This window comes from Zonotrichia albicollis, chromosome 7, assembly GCF_047830755.1.
Source record: "Zonotrichia albicollis isolate bZonAlb1 chromosome 7, bZonAlb1.hap1, whole genome shotgun sequence".
NCBI lineage: Eukaryota > Metazoa > Chordata > Aves > Passeriformes > Passerellidae > Zonotrichia > Zonotrichia albicollis.
In genome coordinates this window covers 33,114,249-33,133,369 of record NC_133825.1, presented here as the reverse complement: position 1 = coordinate 33,133,369, position 19,121 = coordinate 33,114,249, and the positions used below count along the sequence as shown (strand labels likewise).

The 19,121-nt window shown below is 40.1% G+C and overlaps 2 protein-coding genes across 2 annotated transcripts in view; one reads left to right on the top strand and one right to left on the bottom strand.

The window, feature by feature from the left end:
• Positions 1 to 19,121, bottom strand: part of WDFY4 (WDFY family member 4) — a 114,964-nt gene that overhangs the window by 33,824 nt on the left and 62,019 nt on the right. The window contains exons 41-48 of the mRNA XM_074544945.1: positions 15,353 to 15,430; positions 14,226 to 14,429; positions 13,379 to 13,430; positions 12,350 to 12,516; positions 8,111 to 8,259; positions 6,835 to 6,955; positions 5,202 to 5,287; positions 3,799 to 3,861 (exon numbers count right to left, since the gene is read on the bottom strand). Of these exons, the coding sequence (XP_074401046.1) occupies positions 3,799 to 3,861; positions 5,202 to 5,287; positions 6,835 to 6,955; positions 8,111 to 8,259; positions 12,350 to 12,516; positions 13,379 to 13,430; positions 14,226 to 14,429; positions 15,353 to 15,430 (920 nt within the window). The remainder of the gene's footprint in view (positions 1 to 3,798; positions 3,862 to 5,201; positions 5,288 to 6,834; positions 6,956 to 8,110; positions 8,260 to 12,349; positions 12,517 to 13,378; positions 13,431 to 14,225; positions 14,430 to 15,352; positions 15,431 to 19,121) is intronic.
• LRRC18 (leucine rich repeat containing 18) lies at positions 191 to 2,366 on the top strand. The gene has a single exon (XM_005481256.3). It carries the CDS (start codon positions 214 to 216, stop codon positions 1,066 to 1,068), a length of 855 nt encoding a protein of 284 aa, XP_005481313.1. The 5' UTR covers positions 191 to 213; the 3' UTR covers positions 1,069 to 2,366.

Genomic DNA, 19,121 nt, shown 5'->3' with positions numbered 1-19,121 from the left:
AGAATTTCACCTACTGAAAATACTTCAAAGAAGAATTTTCAGAGTTGCAGATTTTCAGTTTAAAAGTTCTGACCTCAAAGAAAACCAACTTCAGAAAAGTCTAGCAATAATATTAACATATAATTGTGTGATTAACAGCCATGGCTTTCAAAGGCCTTATTGGAGTTCTCACATTCTACCCACAGGGTCTGGTGTCTGTTTGTCAGCAGAGAGATGCCCAAGGGAAAAGGAAAAGGTCCACAAGGGAAAAGGATCTCCTTGAAAGCGGCCAAAAATTCAATGCGAGTACTTTTTAATGGAAGGCGCCGACTTGAGCTAAGCAAAATGGGCATTGCTGTCTTCCCCAAGGTCCTTCTGCAGCTGGCTGATGTGGAGGAAATTGATTTGAGCAGAAACATGATAAGAAAGATTCCAAACATCATTGAGAAGTTCCAGAATCTGATATGGCTGGACCTGCATAGTAACCAGATTGATGAGCTGCCCCCAGAGATAGGCACACTTCGCAACCTTACTTTCCTGAATTTATGCAACAACAAGCTGACCACAAAAGGTCTGCCAGAAGAGCTGACCCATCTCAAGAACCTGCGTACTCTCAACCTTGGCTTAAACTGTCTTGAGAGTATTCCCACCACTCTTGGGGCCCTGAAGGAACTTATTGAGCTAGGTCTTTTTGACAACTCCTTGACCATCATCCCGAAAAGTGTGAAAAAGCTCCCCAAGATGGAGAGAATGAATGTAAAAAGGAACCCTTTACCAGAATTTGCAGAGGAAGAGGAGCCAATTGACACCATTAAACGTTTAGAATCACTGTACTTAGTAGAAAAGAAAGACCTGTGTGAGTCCTGCCTGCTGACCTGCCAGGGTGAGAGGGACGAGCTGCACAAGTTAGAGAACATGACACCCGTCCCCCCAGAGAAGCCAAATTTCACTTCACTCACCACACCCAATTCTACTGCAATAGATAACCAAGAAGAATGGAGAATAAAAGAAGACAATCCTTCAAATACACCAGAAGAAGACAATCCTTCAAATTCACCAAGGAACTCTACAGACCTTGAAGCTCCATGAAGTCCAGCCCAAGCAAATAAAAAGCTGACTTCCCTCCTCCTCTGTTTTCCTGCAGTTCTGCTCTTTAAAGATCAGCTTGGTTTTAGAACACAACATAGATATCTGTGGTCTCTAGAATGAAGGCCATAACAACTAAACCAGATGTGTATTTGGAAAAGGCTATTTATATCTGGGTCTGTCCCTACAACTTGTTCTCCATGTTTGGGCTTTTTGGGGTCTTTTGTGTGTGCAGTGTCCAGTGAAGGGATCTTTTAACCAATAGTCCTTTCTAGTAAATCCATTCCCACCATTAAGCCCCAAATATTATTCCCGCTCATTTTCATAGAGTGAAACACAGTTGAACTATGTTTCATTTGGAGGAAAAGACCTGGGAACTTTCTGCTGCTGGTGGCTGCCACCAAGCTCTCAGAGTCTCACGTAGGCACTGTTAGTGTAGGAACTGCGAGCCTGCTCCAATTCAGCAGAGGCAGCAAATCCAAGTGTTCTGCTCAGGAGTAACTAGGCAGTACAAACACAACGCTTAGAGATAGCCAGTGATCCTGGTTGCCATCAAGAGGCCAGATTATGCAAGTTCTTTGGGATTTTGAGTGCTATACCTAGGTGCAGCAGTCTCCAACTTGTACAACACAATCAGCATGACTACTTGTACTCATAGCATTTTGCTGGCCTCTAAGACTCTCTCCAAGGAGGATGCAGAAGGGGTAGGAAAAATATTTATCTTTTTAGGGTCTCAGGTTTATCTCTTCAGCAGTGACTAACATGTTTAAGACAAGAGTCACTGACTTCCATAATCCAAGAGTCAGCTTCTGCATTGACAAAATGTCTGGTACCCCCACAGCATTTTTAGCTTTCTGTTGGCATGTGCATATGGACATGTGCACCTCAGCACACACATTCACTTGCTGAAATCACATCTGTAGGGCAGAGAGTGCTGACATCCTGAAAACAGCAAAATACAGGGACAAGCAATGAGCAGATTGTAAAAGCACTCAGGCATGACATGAGAAAGGCTGGCAGTGGCCATAATAACCTATGGTGACAGCAAATATTTAAGTATATTTGAATGAGGAATAAAGTGCCAGGAGCACTTCATTTTTTAAATTACTACAGTACAGCCTGGGAACTCCTGTGTGTTGGACTAGGTGGAAAAACTGATAAGGGATTTCCCAGAAATTCTATTACCTCAACGTCATATGATGCATCAAACTAGTAATTTCTTCTTTCCATGCTTCAACTGTGCAATTATTAATAGTATGTCTGGGCAAAGAATTTAATCTGGCCTGCCTCCTTGTCTCATGTATGGCAGGAAAAGCTGCAAAGATGTGGAAGTTTGCCATTGTCCCCTTAGATGGGGAAGAAGCCCCAAATGCTGCTTTTGAAATTTTCCAACTCTGAAACAGCTCAACAATTCAAACAAGGGAAGAGTAAACGCATCAAGTCCTCAGTCCATTAGTTCTGACTGGTAAAGGGAAGCACAGCTACTGAGGTAATTTTCTCTAACTTTCCACTTTAACACAACTTTTCTGGCTTCAATACTTAAGCAGGGATTAAAATAAATTTTACATTTATTTTATTTCAGTTCATGCTCTGACATGGTCCAGCCAAAGCTATGCCAAAGACCCTTTATATTCTCAGAGTGAATAAGTTGTGCAGGGGCTTCTCTCAGCTAGTGGAAAAAAACCTAAAGGCAGAGCCTTACCGGAATTCAGGACAGGCTGCTTTGGATCTAAGCATGCAGCCTCTCTCAAGTTCTGAGATTAATCATGAGTCAAGTGTTTCTTCCAATAACCACAAGCACAATTAATGCCCAAGTTTCTTGAAGCTCTAATGCATCTTCTCTCAAGACATTCTCACCTCCTGAGCTCCCAGCAAGCAGGGGGAAAGGAAATCCTAGAGCCAGTTGCTGTTTACACAGAACAGATCCCACTCTCCACAGCCAGCCATCACCTCTGGCTTAGGTTGGGCTCTAGCTGGAGCTGGCTCCACATTGCACTGGTACTGTTAGCCAGGTGAGAAAAGTGAAAACACTTTCAGCACTGAGAGTGCTCACTTACAAGATAGATAATGACCTGCAATGGGTAGGCTGAAAATTAAAATGGAGATAGCTGACAGGCTGCAACAACTCAGGGGCAATGTGCACCTCAGGTCTCAACACAATTCCTGCCTCAGCAATCATTTCAGAGGACACTAATTAGGCACTTAGGGTTGTGCCCCTCAGATACCTAAATTGAGAAAAGTTACTCTAACTCACGGAATGCATCAAACATTCTCTCAAGCACCTCCCACTAGGAGAAAACTTCTTTCCTGCAACAGTAAATCTAAGAGACAAGTTAGAATCTCTTCTGTGCAGCTAATACAACATGCCAAAGCATCCATATGTACATCACTGTCTGTCCTGAGCATGCAATGAAGATGTTGTTATGCAAAAGCATTATGGATTAGCTCTGTCCTCACCTCACTATCTCTTCCCACAGAAACCATTTGTGTAGAGTTTATCAATAAAGTGATACAAAGGAGATAATAATTATTAATCATCTATGCACAGTCAGCTTTTTGACACATCTTCATATGGTGATGAAGTATGCTAGAATACTTTTTGAAGTCCTACTAACACATTTGAATTTTTAAAAGGATGGATACAAATAGGTATGTTTCTATATGCTTTTTAAAGGTGTAACTTATTCACATAATTGCACTTATTACAATTATCCAATATTTGTTATGTTTTACCTTATATTTAGGGATTCCTCTGTTATCCCCTTCGACTTCAAAGCAGGTTGGAAAGAACAGAATCTATAGGAGATATGAAAAGTCACATTATTGTTATGCAAATGGTTGTTAGGACACATTACATATCTATATAACTGCTTTGTCCTCACAACTTTATTCAGGAAGCCCCAGCATTGCCCTGAGACTCTAACCTAGGACAAAGCTATAAGACAACAGGCAAAAGCATACATTAATATTAAGGAGTTGCTATGGGCTGGATAAAGGCCATTTCTTTCCCCAACAGGACTTTGAATTTACATACACGGTTGTGGATTTTTTGGTTTAAGATGCTATTAAAGTGGGGAATAAGAACCCACTCAGACATTTATTTAGCAGAAATGGCAGAAAGAGGCACCAACCCTCATCTCAGCCATTCATATTTACAATTGCTGTGGATTTATGATGACTGACAAACTATACCCTTGACATATACACTTTTGGTGATCTTCAGCTGAGGATCAAAACCTTGTCTTGGTCTGCCTTTGAAAGATTCCCCCAAGAGATTCTTGACAGAACTCAAAGACAGCAAAGATAAGAGCTGGCTCTGGGGCAGATCCTGGTGCAGGATCTAAGCAGCCTGTTTGAAAAGGAAGAACAGACAAATCTATACTGACTTTTTTGTTAAATACTGCAATAGGGGTTGTTGAGAGATTTCAGGATCAGAAGGAATTCCTCTGATTCTTTAGAAATTAACAGTACCAATGCTCAGTTTGGACTGCAGAATTTAGTACAGGAAGTACTAGCACTGAAGTGGATATTCCTGTGTAGAGGCCAGTGAATGCAATCCTAATCTAATGGCCAGAACTGGAGTAGACAATAATATGCAAGAAAACATTAAAAGTGCAAATTAATCATTTCATAGTCTTACATTCAAGTTCCATTAAACAAGACAAACACATAAGGAGAATTTTTAAAGAAAATGCCATTGTTAGAAGGTAACTTTACAAAGATAAAGTCGGACAGACAAAAATGTTATTCCTAAAGAATCTAATGATTCTATGAGGGTTGGAAGAAACCTTCTTTCAGCCAGTACTGTGAGGTGCCTCTCATCTCAGGGGGAGGAAGGAAAACAGCTACAGTCAAAATTTCCTGGGATGAAGGGACACATAACACCACTGGGTGCTGTAAATGTCCTGCACATTAGGTCCCTTGATAAATCAATGGCTATATAATGCTCCAAACAGTCCACAGGTCAGCAAAAGGAAAATTTCAGAGCTAAAGTGTAACCCATTAAAACTCAAGGAAAAACTGAAAAACAAATCTCCTGCAGCAACATAACACAGATACCTGACACCAGGATAAATAAGAGTGGTATACCAAGCATCACCAGGAGCATTCCCATGTTATTGTGAGTTACTCATTACCTTTTAAAGATCTTATTTCGGTCACTGTCATGGAAGACAAGAAATCTGGAGTAGCCATTTTTGAAGAATATTTCCAAGGCGATCTCCTGGAAAGGTAAATAATTTAATGTGAGGAGTTGCAGAGCAAAGCCTAGTGCTGCAAAGGGTCCATCATGGCCTGTCCAACTCTTCAGAGCTTTAAAAACAAAGACCTAGAATTTTTTGACAAATGTGCAGAACTAAAGCAAAATATGTCTAAATTTCTTCAACTTGTAGGGATGGTCATACAAGGTAACTAGCAGTTCAAACACTTCTTTGAAGCAAAACCAAACTCCAGATATTGGTTCCATCACTCACCTTTTCCTTTTGCTTCTGAAACATTTTTATCATGAAATCTCACTGTGATTAATAACACAATAGTAGCATTAAGTTCCAACTAGATGATAAAGATAACACAAAGGGGATTCTAAATAAGAGTTTCTTTTAGAAAGCAACCATACTGCTTCCTAAATTAAGATAGAGCTCAACAGAACAGCCAAATAGTTTCTCCTAAGTAGAAGAACCAAAGGAGAAAGGGCAGTTTATGACATTTCGCACCAAAACTTCAAGGAATTGAAATTGAAAGAAAATTTCACTCCCTTTTCCCCATCTCCAAAATATCTCTCTACTTTATTTCGCTGGGCATTTGAAGATAATCCTCTTATTTACTTAGTGAGAGGTCCTTTTTCCCCCCTAGTCATTCAAGTAAAACTATAAATAACATGTAGTGTCTGGGAACCCAGACATGAATTTCAATCCAAATGTGGCAGGTGCAATACAAACCTAGAGAAACACTCTGATGGCATGTGGCCCATACATGATTCGCAAATAAAATATAAAGCAGAAAGGTAATATCAGAGCAGCTATGACAATAAACACCTTGCAGCATTTGCTCTGGAGCTCAGCTTTCCAAACCAGGTCTGCTCAAGTGTTGCCACATTACAGAACTGGGCCAGTGCTTTGCTCTGGGCTGGAGGATGTGCATGGACAAGGGGACACCAGCTGAGGCACAGTCACTGCCAAAACAGCAGATCTACCTGTCCTGCAGGGAAAGCACAAGGAATCAGCTTTCCTCTTTTTCCACAATGTTTTTTCAAAGAAGTTTTTGGCATAGAGTCCCAGCACAAGCCTGATACAGATACCTGAGTTTTAAGTTCATTAACTGAACAAAACCCTGGAACAACAACAAAGCCCTGGAACACAACAAAAGACCATGGAACAACAATAAAAAACCCTAAACCACAAAACCCCTCCAACCAATAAGCTCAGCCTTTGCCTCAGTTCCATTCAAAGACTGTTTCTACTCATCTCCACTTCTCACTTTGGGTCACACCAAAAATTTCTATTTTGTATGGTTGAAAAACCCATGCAACACTGATAGCCCAACAATTGATAAGCCAACCACTCCAGTCAGGGTGTTCAAACACTGTGGTGTGTATAGAAAGGAGTTTGTACCAGCAAAGGCTAATGAAGCAATGATGGGTCCAAAAGCATTTTGATACTCAAGTAAAGACGTATCAGCAGTCTTAGTGGAAACTGAGCAAGTGATTTTCAGTCACATGTCATTACTGCTGTTGCAGCTTTCCCTCAAATGACTAAGCATGTTAATCCCTACCTGCAGGAGAAAGCGCATCAGATGGATCTCTTTGATATCCTGATAGGAAAAACGGGAACACGTCTGGTCTCCCACAGCATGGTCTTTATGACATAAGTTGAAAATAAATGGATCACTGATTCTGGATGAGAAAAATAAATAAGAAAAAAAAATTTGAAACAAAAAAAACCTGAAACAAATAATTTGAAACAAAAAAAGCCCTCTTGAACATTTAAGTCCTCCCATGAAGAAAAATAACAATACCAAGAGATATCAAGGTCAACTGAGACATACATAAACTGAAAACAAAGCTAAATAAATAAAGCTCAACACTAAAGGCAGATTTTCTAATAGTTACCCAAATAAAGAGCCTGTGGAGGCTAAGGGTAAGTTTGAAGTTGTTTCAGTATATGCAAGTATGAAGACATCAATGTTTTGCACACATTGGAGTCTGAGAATCAGAAGGGAAGAAACTTGTTGGGAGAACCTGAAAGCCCAAGTCAAGGGTAAGCATCATATGGACACACAGCTATTGTAAACAGCAATTACTTGGAATTAATAATTAAGCAAATAATTAATTATTATTTTAGTAGTGTATATGTATTAGAATTGCAATCAAAAGCCTAGCCCACAGAAAATCCCTTAGAAAAACAACCTAAGCTTTTATCAGATCCAGTCCAATCGATCCTCGAGTCACCTGATCAGATTGACTGATATTAGACTTCGTAAGATTTGGATGCAGAGCAGACAGGGATTAAAAATGCTGAGCTTTTCACTGTCCCACTGGGCTTTGCACATGAGCACACAGCATGCACAAAGAGCTTGGTCTAACAGACTCATTTGCAATATTGATCACTCTCAATAAATCATGAGTCAAGAGATGATAGCAGTGTGCCAAATATTAATTACGATTCTGTCTTGGAGAAACAAACAAAAAACTTATGAGACAATTAAGCTAAAGACTCCTGTCCTAACTGTTCCATATGAGTAAAAGATGTGAGTTACTCAGAAAGAAACTTTAACATTTTAACATAACTGAAAACCAGCAATGTAGTTGTGAGATTGTCCAACATCTGTTGAAGATGGGTGTTCTCACGGCACCTCCAAAGCCTGTGAACAAGCATCTATGTTAGTTATGTTAAACCGGTTTTGTAACAAATGGGAAGGATGGAAAACTTTTTGCTGTGCTATTATTCTGCTTGAAATCCCCCAAAAATCTGTGCAAACTCAAGGGATCCATGTGCCAGTACTGAAGTTGACCAAGCAGATCTCTGGAAGGGAGGAAAGAACGACTCACCTGGACAAGCAGTGACGAGTACAATAGACTTCCTCCTGAAGGGATAACACAAAGCACTCACAGATGTAAAAGTGCTCTTGGCCAAAGAGCAGCACCCCTTCCAGTGCTGTATGACCCTGCACGACTGCCACGGAGCACTTGAATGTCACCTAGGAAGGAGACAAGCATAATAAGGCCAGGAGCTGCTAACACAGGAGACAGGGGCAGCAGGGAGCCAGAGCCAGTGATGCAGAAGAACACAAGTTTGTACCAAAGAAACTGCCATATTGATTCTAGGGTTCACAAGGGCAAAGTCACAAAATCACTGCATGACTGACAGAAGTCCAATCAGAATATAGGAATCTATCAATCTAATTGTCTTAAGGATTTAGATAAACATTCCAGAATATTTTTTTTTATTTCCCTTGATATACTAAGACTCAATTTCTTGTTTTTACTCCCAAGTAAATTAATCTGGCCATTACAATAGAGGAATTTCTAAAACACAATTGAAAAACATGGGGAATTTTTCAACTAAGTATTTTGTTTATTATATATGCCAGTTGATAGAAAGTTCTTGGGAATTGACCAGTTTTGATAAAGAAAAGAAAGCCCTTTTTCTGGAACATTTTTTATGGCTGAGAGATGGTGCAGAAAGTAAACAAACCAATTTAGAGATCAGAAAATTGTATGGCCTGAAGAAAATTTAAAAGCTCTGATTTTAAGTCAAGCAGTAGTTCATTGCAAAGAACATCTCTTACATTTAGAAGCATGGAGTTCCTTATTTTTTGTATGAGCATATTTTATGCTCATAAAATATTCTATATATACTCAGCTCCAAAAGCTGCATCCACTGGTTAGTACAGTCAACTGGGATGATCAAGGTCAACTCAGTGTTGTGCCCAGTTTCAACCAGTTTTCAACCAGTACCTCCTCTATTACTAGAAAGGGGGTAGTAGCTAATCATCCATTAGGCCCAGCCTCAAAAATATTGCTCCCAAAATTTCAAAACACTAATACTACCTTACCTACTAAGAAAACTGCTCACTGCTGACCTCCTCCTCTAAATTAGCACAATCCTGATTTACACAGGATCCAGAAATGAGTGTAGAATTTTGCAAGCTGAGTCCATCTCAAGCTGCAAGGACCGGAGGGTGGTATTTACATAACAGGACAACTTTTCTAATTCAGAAATGTAATGCAGTGTTCCTAAGAGAACAGACTGATAAGTATGAGAAGTATCACAAAATCCATTTTTCTCTTAACATTTCAATGATCTTATCTCTACTAAACTTCATAAGGACTAGGGAGGTGTATTATTTTATGGGGTATGCAAAATTGACCCAGAAATGGAATCAGTTTTACTAGACCATGTAAAGTCAATATGATAGTATGTAGAATAAGTATGGTTCTACTTCACTGTTTGCTTTTGTTCCTAAACTCACTATTTCTGGAGTCAAATCTACAATCCTCCTTGCTATCCCAAACTACACATGATCTAGCTAAGGTCAGCTGAAGCAAACCCACACTGCTTCACAAGCTTTTACTCTTTGATGTTAGGATAACATAAACATTGAATTAATAAGTAAATTAATAAAATCTTGTTTCCACACTTAAATGCTTTACTGAAAAGCCATAATTTTACCAACAAATGGGGTGCTTCATTTTGAAATCACTTATTGGGCACAGGAGGTTGTTTCCCTCATTCTGGGTTTAAGGGGAAAAAACAGCCCTGGGAGATTTCTGTGGGTAATTTTTCATGAAAATCTCTTCAATCTCTCTCCCCTCTAAATGATTTCCAAGAGGAAGGTAGCATTTTTCCATCACCTCTCCCACAGGAATGCCTGTCTCTGCAGGGATATGCCAACCACAGAACTCTGTAGTGGAGCGCCTGCCTTTACCTTGTTAGAGACATGTATGCTTGCACTGAGAATACTGGGGAATTCTGCTCACATTAGCAAACCACATGGTTTCCTGAAGTAATTAAATAGGTAAAAGATTGCTTCTTCCCAAAAGGAAAGTAACTGAATATTGAAACATCAGGCAGTTGCACAAAGCAGCTCCACAGACACAAAGTTAAAATCCAGACTTGTAAGAAATCCACCTCACCAAACCCAGAGATCATGTGTGTGGGTATAGGAGGCACATGGATCATGAAGGAGGTCTATAATCATTAATATGTTCTGGCACAAAAAACCACTCTGCTATTCTGCCTAAGGCAGAACCAGGGCATGTTAGTAGGTCTTATTGAGGGGGAAGAGCACTTAACTTCTCTTTCACAAACCTTAAACTCTAAGCCCAAGTACTGTGTACTATCCAACCAGAAACTGTCAACAGTAACAATCTCTTTCTTCAATTCTATACTATTCTTTCAAACTTATATTGTTAATTAAATCTGCATTATTTGAAATACAAGAGCCCTTCAGCTGAGTCAATTTTTTTCATTTGGGGAATGTGACTTCTATTATTGCTGATGAGTAACAAAGATCTGACTGAGTTGCACTGCAGAATCTCCACCAGGACAGTGCTGTACCTGCAAGTCTTGTACCTTCAGTCTTGCACTGAAACACCAAGCAGCTTGGCATTATTATAAATTAAACAAAAACTTTCATTTTCTGCCAAAACAGATCAGGACCCAGTTCACAAGCTACTAGAATCATTAATCAATGAAGCAAACATGACATAAAATAATTGAATAATTACCTTTTAAGGTATTGCCCAAAGCCCTGCATCTCTTGATTGCTCTGTTCATTCAGATGTACAAGGGAACACATTCATTCAAACTCACACACTGACACACACACACACACTCTCAATGACTTTTCTGAGCAGTGCTGGAAATAAAATGGCTCCAGTTGCCTGCTTAAAGTGCAAAGAGCTCAGGAGTCAGCCACTGACAAGGCAGGACCTCTGTGCACTAAGTGAGAACAGGACAGCTAATGTCACCCCCCGCTGCCTTTGTTAATGCTTCTGTCAGCTCGGCGAGGCAGGGACTGCTGCTGGAAAAGAGCATGCCTGGCATTTCTGATGGCTTCCTGCAGAGTTACATGGAGAAGAGACAGACAGCCTGAAGGCTCAAAATGAGATCAGTGCATGGAAATCAGGCCTCACATTTTCATGCCTGTCTCCTTCAGCTGGGGAGAGGTATGGGGAGGAAGGGGCAAAAGGAGGAGGGGCAGAGAAATGAATTATGTTACAGAAACAGACTGCATCAAGAACTCTTAGAAAGTCATATTAGAGAGCACAAGTGTGACCCCTTAGCCAGTGGCAAAGCATCAAGAAAATGTGGTGATGGCATTGAGATATTTTAATAAAACAGCTATTTCTATACCTGTGTACAACTGTCACAGCACTGTGAGGTCTGAGTTTACATACTACAAGTATTTGGCTTCCACTATGGGATGCTAACTCCTGGGCCACTGAGGGAATGATGCCACTGAAAAAATCAGGTACACTGCAAAAAGATCAGGGAATGAGGTCAGGTTGCCAATTTCATTGATGTTGTCTCAATTAAATTGACAACATCAAAGGTGCCATCTTCCTAAGAGTCACCCTTATTTACTCCACAACTCATTTCCTCTCCCAGTGTTCCCGAATGTTAAGTCTCTTCCTTGTATTGGGAAGAAACCTTGGTGAAGGGCATCCAGTCCAGTACAAGAGCAAAGGAGGAACAGAAATGTTGTGAATAGATAACACATGATGGAAGCACCAAAAATGAAACATGGAAAGTTTATATGGCCTTAGAGAGAAGAATCTGTCCAGTACTTATGGGGAGACAGAAAGAAAGACATGTAAAAGGAGGAAGGAAACATTTTCTGGTAATCTTCATGAAGACATGTAAACACCACTGAACTAATAACCCATATAAAACTGGCATTCTCTTCCAGAGTTATAAATAAATTTGATGTAGGCACTGCTCTGGGCATGAGTAAAGGTTGTAGAGCAGCACAGGAGTGCTGCTCAAGAGTCTCAGAATTTGCCTTGTCTTAGGCAAGTGTCTCATAAGAGAATATCTTGCTTGCCATGCCCAATTTTTTTCTCTTACTTCAAGGAATTAATGTTAATTGCTCTTCAAGAAAAGTCTGGAGTTCATACAGAGTCTGGAAAACTATATTTCCTGTAAGGCAACAGAGAATGATGTCTACTGCAGCCTGAGTCCACCTGAACCCTGAACTGAAAGGAGCACATAGACCTCCATATCCAATTCACCCTCTAAAACGCCATGACCCCAGAGAAAATTCTCTAGTTCATCTTTCCTACCTTTTCATTCTCTGCAAACTCCTGCAAGATAATTTGTCTCTCCACGCACAGTTCCAAGAAGTCTTCTGAATGGAAACTTTCATGTAGAGCTGGGAAGAATGTTAGCTGGTTACAATCCAATCCTTTCTGATCCATCTCCGTCTCTGCTCCATTTAACATCAGCTCTCCTATATGAGCATAAAAGAGATTGTGGTTTTAGTGGCAGCCAGATGACACCAAAAGCATTTGCAATTTAGTCTTTCACTCAATCTATTCTACTTTGGGAAATAGCATTATTTATCTCCAAAAAACAGGCAAGAGAATTAAAATCTGTGACTGCTGAAGAAGGATGCGTATTTCAGGGAACCAAAGACAGATGCAATCAGTCATAATTGAAACAAAATCTCTATATTCACAGAAGATTAGGAAATTAGGAAAAATTTTAAATGGTGTCTTTTAGGGACATAGACTAAGCAGGATCTTAAGAAAACCCAAAGAGAGGCAACCCATTTATATCTTGTCCAAGCTGTGTCCCGAGTTTTGCAAGCTCATGCAATGCATGCAGATAAAAAAGGCACAATCAGCCTTCTCATTAAGGCTTCATGCAGAAACTACATAGTGCTTCCATCTTGTTTGCAGTCTAAAACAATAAGCTCCACTCATTTATTTGCTAGGCCCTATCACAGTAAAAACGTATATATAAAAATACTGCATATTTCCAACAGCCCTTTTTCCAAGTTTAAGCAATTAAGATCTTTCCAGGTCCTCAAAAGTGCCCAAAGCTTACACTTCAGAATAGCTTTTTTTCCTTTAGACCTTTCAGGTAGCAACAAGAGAGTAGAAAATTCTCAAGATAGTTGATATATCACCTATGAAATTTGCATCAGTTTTGTCACAGATGTTACAGTGACATTTTAGCCCAGAGCACCAACAGTAAGGGTTTTTTTCTGGATTAAATTATGTGACATAGAAATTAATACGCTAATTCCAATTATCTTTGACTGTTTATGTCTACTGTCTTGACGATGCAATGTAGCCTTAAAAGGTTACCTGGATTCACTTCAGTTGGGAAAGTTGTTTCCCTTCTGTTTCCTAGGAGAATCTGAAAAGAGACTAGGTGTGACTAAAGTGGAACATGCAGATAGGTAAACATAACTCAGAACCTTGCTGGTAGAGAAAAACACAGATTTAGAACTATGTTGCAAATAAATGCCTTGGAAATTCAAAGAAACTCATTGGAAAGGAATTTGAAGGAACAAACATAAACCATTATTATCTTTCCAAAGATGATCGTATATGAGGCCATTTATAGGATAAAAATCATACTACTCAGTATAGAGAAAACTGCCAGAATCCAAGCAGCACAAAAAATGTCTTAGGTATGGGAAACTAATATAAAAGTGCTTCAGTCTTTCATTGATGTGATTTGGCATTTTGACATTAAAGAAACAGACAGTAGAAAATACCCCACATTCACAGTTCAGTCTTAGCTTAAAACACTCTTATTTCCCCTTTTGGCCATTCAGCACTTTCAGCAGCACTAGTAACAGGACAGTGCAGCCTTCTAAGTGGACTCTGCTGCATACATGGGGAAGCACTGTAACATTGAGATACTACTAGTAGAAAATATGGACAACTTATATTGTCACCTATCTGAGGAGATTTTATCCAAGAAAAGAGGGGAAAAAAGCATTCTGTTACTGTTAAATACACTGCAGGCTTTCTTAACCCCAAAACCAAATCCCTTCAGTGGGTTTTCTACACATGGAGCAGCATAGTCACGAGTCAGATTGGACACTGCTTTTGAAGGTCTTTTCCAACCTTAATCTTCCTCTAATTCTATAAAGTCACCAGCAGCTGTTACAGACATTGTGCACCTCCTGCAAAATCTTTCTACCTCACTCTTCCTTTGCATTGCTGCCACTTGGGTGTTCATGAGCTGAATCCTCCTCCTCATTCTTGAGGGCCCCTCAAAACAATCAAGCATCCATCGTGGCTCGAATGATGGTGAAGCATCTCTCCATGGGCCCCCTCTGAGGAAAAGCTGTTCCTCGAGTGTCATCCAGTCCTTGGCTGCTTTGCTGTAAGCACACTGCTGCATCTGTGGGACACAAACACTTTGTGGTGGCTTTTGGACACTTCCCTCCTCTCAGCCACCGGTGGCACTGCCTCAGTGATTCAGAGGGATCTACCCAGCCCACCAGATGGGACCTCTGTAGAGGGAGTGCTGCAGGCCTAACAAACACAAACACAAGTCCAGCTGACCACTGGAAGTGTGCTGCAGGAGGTGTTACTAGTGATAAAATAGTGATAGTCTGACTACACAACACAGTGACAAATAAAAGCATGTCACAAACTTGAAAATGGCTGCTTTCATAAAATTTGCAAGTCAAAAGCAGGAGATCCACATCACAGAGGTTTTTATTCACTCCATTTTTTTCCTGGCAAACATGTGTGAAAAATGGCAACAACAGGGTTCACTGAAAACAGTCTGAATGATTCAGTTGTAAGTGTACTATGCTCTCTCTGAGCAAGGCATAAATTTAATTCTTTCTACTTCAGTGTTGTGTGCAAGCAGTTAGGGAGCACTAACACATCAATTTAAAAGAAGAGGTGAGAATTCAAAAAGACAAAAAGTTTGTTGGTCCCTGATGGCCAAACCTGAAACAGAAACATACCTGTCATGTTTTACTGTCTATGAGCTTGAGAGATATTTAAAAAGTTTTACTGGCTACTAAAGAAAAAAAAAAAGGTCAAAGTTCTCACTTTCATTTCTGACATTGGAAGAGTTGAATAATTCATTTAAACAAAGGGGGGAAAAAGAGTCCTGAAAATAAAGTGGGGAGTCAGATTGCTGGGTCACACTTCTGCAATAATGTCAGGAAAGGAGTGTGGATTCGTCAACTCTCAGCAATTCTTTAGGCACAATATTCCTCTCACTTCTAAAATGCTCAGTTTCTCAGGGCAGTCCAAGAGAACCCTTTCAACCACAGAAAGCTGTTGCCCAATATTCCTGTCCTTTACCTGCACATGGTCCTTGTACAAAGAAGCATAGAGCTCCTGCCCGACTCTTCGGTACCGTTCCATACATGACACAAATCCCTAGAAGAAACATCAGAACACATTATGCCAAGGTGCTGCAGGTGTAAATCCTTTTACTAGAACAATTTAGGAATATGCCTGTGACTGCAAGTTTGATGGCTCTGCAGGCAGTGTAGAGATGAGTCAACCACCTGGGTGCAAGTTGCACACTTACACCAGGAATATAAATATAGACATCATCTTAACAAGGGTCATTAGTGGAACTACTCAGAACTTTCTCAGAAGGAGAAAGAAAACACCAAATACAATGTAAGGTTCCTCTTTTTGCAGCTGAATTAGTACTGCAAATAGCATAAATTATAATCATCTTTTGTAGAGACTCCAACTGAGGTAAGGATCTATAGTGAGATGGTAGGAGAGGTGAGTGCTCCCAGTGCCGTATGAGGATTGTCACATCCAGATGAACTTCCCTGACAAATGTGAGATTGCTGTGAGTCACAGCACGAGGCTAAACTTGCTGTAAAGTCCCAGCCTCGTACTACCTAAAGCCATGGGTCAGGCAGGTCACTTTTAAATGCAGGGACTCTGTTCCACGCTGGCAGTGGTCCCTCACAGCAACCTCCTGGCTGCTGCTTGCACTGGGCTCTAATTAAGTTAACATACAGGGTCTGGGTGTTGTGCTGATTACTGCTGGCTGCCAGCCAGGTCTGCAACCCTGCTGTGAAGTCACATTTATTGGTGCTCCCCTGCAGGAAGCTCCTGTTTTACACTGATGAAAGTCATTATATTTTTGTTTGCTTAAAGCATCATTGAACCTGTAATCACAGTTGTGGCCTCACAAAACTATTCCATAATTCATATAAAACTCCCATAAAGGCTGACCTAGAAAGCAACAGCATCTCTGTGCTCTTAAACCAGTCCTGGTATAGGAGAAGAGCTGAGATCATGGCTCTATGTGGACTTGGGGCAAAACCATTCAGAGTAGAAAAATCAGTTTCTTCATTTCAGATATTCAGAGACTGTTCAAGCCAAGTCAGTGCTCTACTGGCAGCTATTTCAAAGTTGCTCATAGTCCATATTTCACTCAGGGTCATCAGTGAGACCCCTAAAGTCAAAGTCCACATTGCAGATTCTCACTGACCCAGTTCCTAGCCCTTGGAACATATGAAGGGTCTTAAGAAGGAAAACTTCTGCTACCCACATCTGGTCAGCTGAAGACTAACTACTTTGGCTTCCAAATGAGCTACAGCTAGCCAGCTTCAACCAGATGAACATGTCCCTGCTGATCTCACAGGAAAACCATCTAGTTGTAAAGTAAAATGAACAGTTAAAATTGGAGATTACTATGATTGAAGAAAAAAAAGTCAGACAAGCCAGACCAACACACAAAAACAAAACCTGAAAGACATAACCAATAAACATGGAGAATATAGACCAGACTATTATTTAGTAAGTGTTCAGTCAAAACATTTATACTGTAATGCCTAATGAATAACTAGTTCAAACAAGTTTCCAACAAATAAACAGATTCCTACAATTAAAAAATGTAGGTGCTTATCTTTTAAAAGAGCAACTCTTTATGGAGTAGATTAAATACAGCAGTGCCACAGTAAAATCTGTCTTAAATATGAACATGCCAGCTTTGATAATTGCTAATGTAGTGTAACATAAGGTTTGAGTTTCATATGCAGAAAAACAGGTGTAAATGTAAGAACTGTAATGCACATTTTTGGGAAGGGCATCAATAAGGCTTACAAAGGGCCTTATTGATCAATCCTTTCCTAAAAATCTAGGAAACCATAGTAGGATATAGTAGGAAATCATGCTTTAAGTCTTTTTTAATACAGATTTCTATACTTTGCAGCCTTAGGCAATCACATTGTAAGTAGAATCAGATCATTTTGCTGCCACATATTCCCCAGTCAATATTTAGAGCTTGAAAAGGAGATAGAATTTACAAGTTATTTTCCTATTAAAAAGCCAAAACAAATCACAGACTCAAAAACTCTTTCTTGTCTTGCTGCATGGAGTCCTCAAAGAGGAGAGAAAATTATTAACATTGAGGAAACCCAGGGTGTGAATTTTCTATAATTTCTTTCAAGTAAAGCAATTGAGACACTGTAATGAGAAAGAGTGGAAAAGAAAGATTGAGGTGTGACTTGTAATTTAACAAAACTCGACTGAGCTTTGGAATGCTTTATGTCTCTCATTTGTTAAAAATATATATAGATCACTTAACACTCCTGCACCTCATAAATATCCAGGCATGCCATAATACACTTGAATTTCATGATACAGACAGCACACATACCACAGTTCTTTCCCAAAGAAACATTATGTCACTGGGGGTCTGCACTTGGAGGCTTTCTTTGTGTGTGTTGTGTTACTGAATACACATGCACACAAAAGTATGTGCCAAAACTCTCAATAAATGAAAATAAGCATCAAGACAAACTAATTTTGGACTTGTAAGAGACACAAGGAAAGCCCAAATGCTCAAATCCCTTGCTGTGCCAAGTGAATTATCCTGTGGATGACAGTGACAATACCCACATACTTGTTTTGAAGCATGTGTTTTAAGTCATCTGTTGGTAAGGGCTAAAACTAGTGATATTAGTCTATTACTTTAGCTCTTCTGAGCAAAATAGTCTAAGTATGTAAAATGTTCTAAGTATGTAATAGTATGCTCACTATGTAAACATACATAGTAAGAACATTAATGTAGCATCGCAGCTATCACCCTTGTGAGGTACTTTTGACCAGTACAGCTTAGAGATATTTATGAGAGAAGACAAAGTCTTCCGTTAACAGATGGGGAAGCAAAGAAGTGAGTTTCTGGAACATCACAGAATCCTACAATGGTTTGGGTTGGACAGGACCTTAAAGATCACCCAGTTCCAACCCCTTGCAATGGGCATTTCATTTCAGAAGAGGAAAAACTCTTCCATTACTCCCCAGGTAACAATCTGTAAGCTAAGGCAGATGATGTTTTCCTTAGCAGACTAAAGAGCAGTTTATCCTAGTCCTTCACATGCACTCTCCACACTGAGGGCTCTTTGCAGGCTCTTTTGAATCACAAAATTGTTATTGCTGTGTGGATTTTATTGTTGCTTTGCCAAAATTCATTTAGCTTTTCAACAGCCTGAGTTCCAGCAGTGAAGTGTTGCATGGAGGCTTCGTGCCTCAGCCCGCTAGGAGGCTAATGCAATGTGCCAACTGCTCCTAAGGATCATGGATGGATTCCTGGCATTGCCAGTTGGTTGGGGAATAGCAGACTTAATGAGAAAATCCTCCATATTTCAGTGCATCATAAATGTACTCACACACAGGGGTGGGTTTCAAAGGGTAAACCTAAAGTGTGGTGTGTTCATGTGATGAGACTTCCACACTGCATTTATCAGCTAAGCACAGGCAGTACAGAAGCCAGTCTACTTCTATAGCCACCATAAGTCCGTATGTGTGTGTGTATGCACACAGCCCTTCAACAGATGACACTCCTGAACAGATTATTTCCTGGGAGAACAGATAACTTGCCTCCTAATAGCAAAAAAGCACAATGAGAGTCAAGGCATGTTTGTTCTTTAGTCCTGTCTCTGAGAATGGCTTCTGTGACTTTGGGATAGTTCATTCAACCCCTTGAGGACTCAGCTCCCATCCTGTTACAGAAGCATTAGGTTTTACCTCAAAAGTGAAAGGTGAAGGTCAGACTTTGGCATTGCAGGGAACAGCAGGGGAGCCTCTTGCTTGCACT

What these genes read in the sequence shown, in the direction of transcription:
- LRRC18 (XM_005481256.3), top strand. Translation starts at nt 214, where the DNA reads ATGCCCAAGGGAAAAGGAAAAGGTCCACAAGGGAAAAGGATCTCCTTG.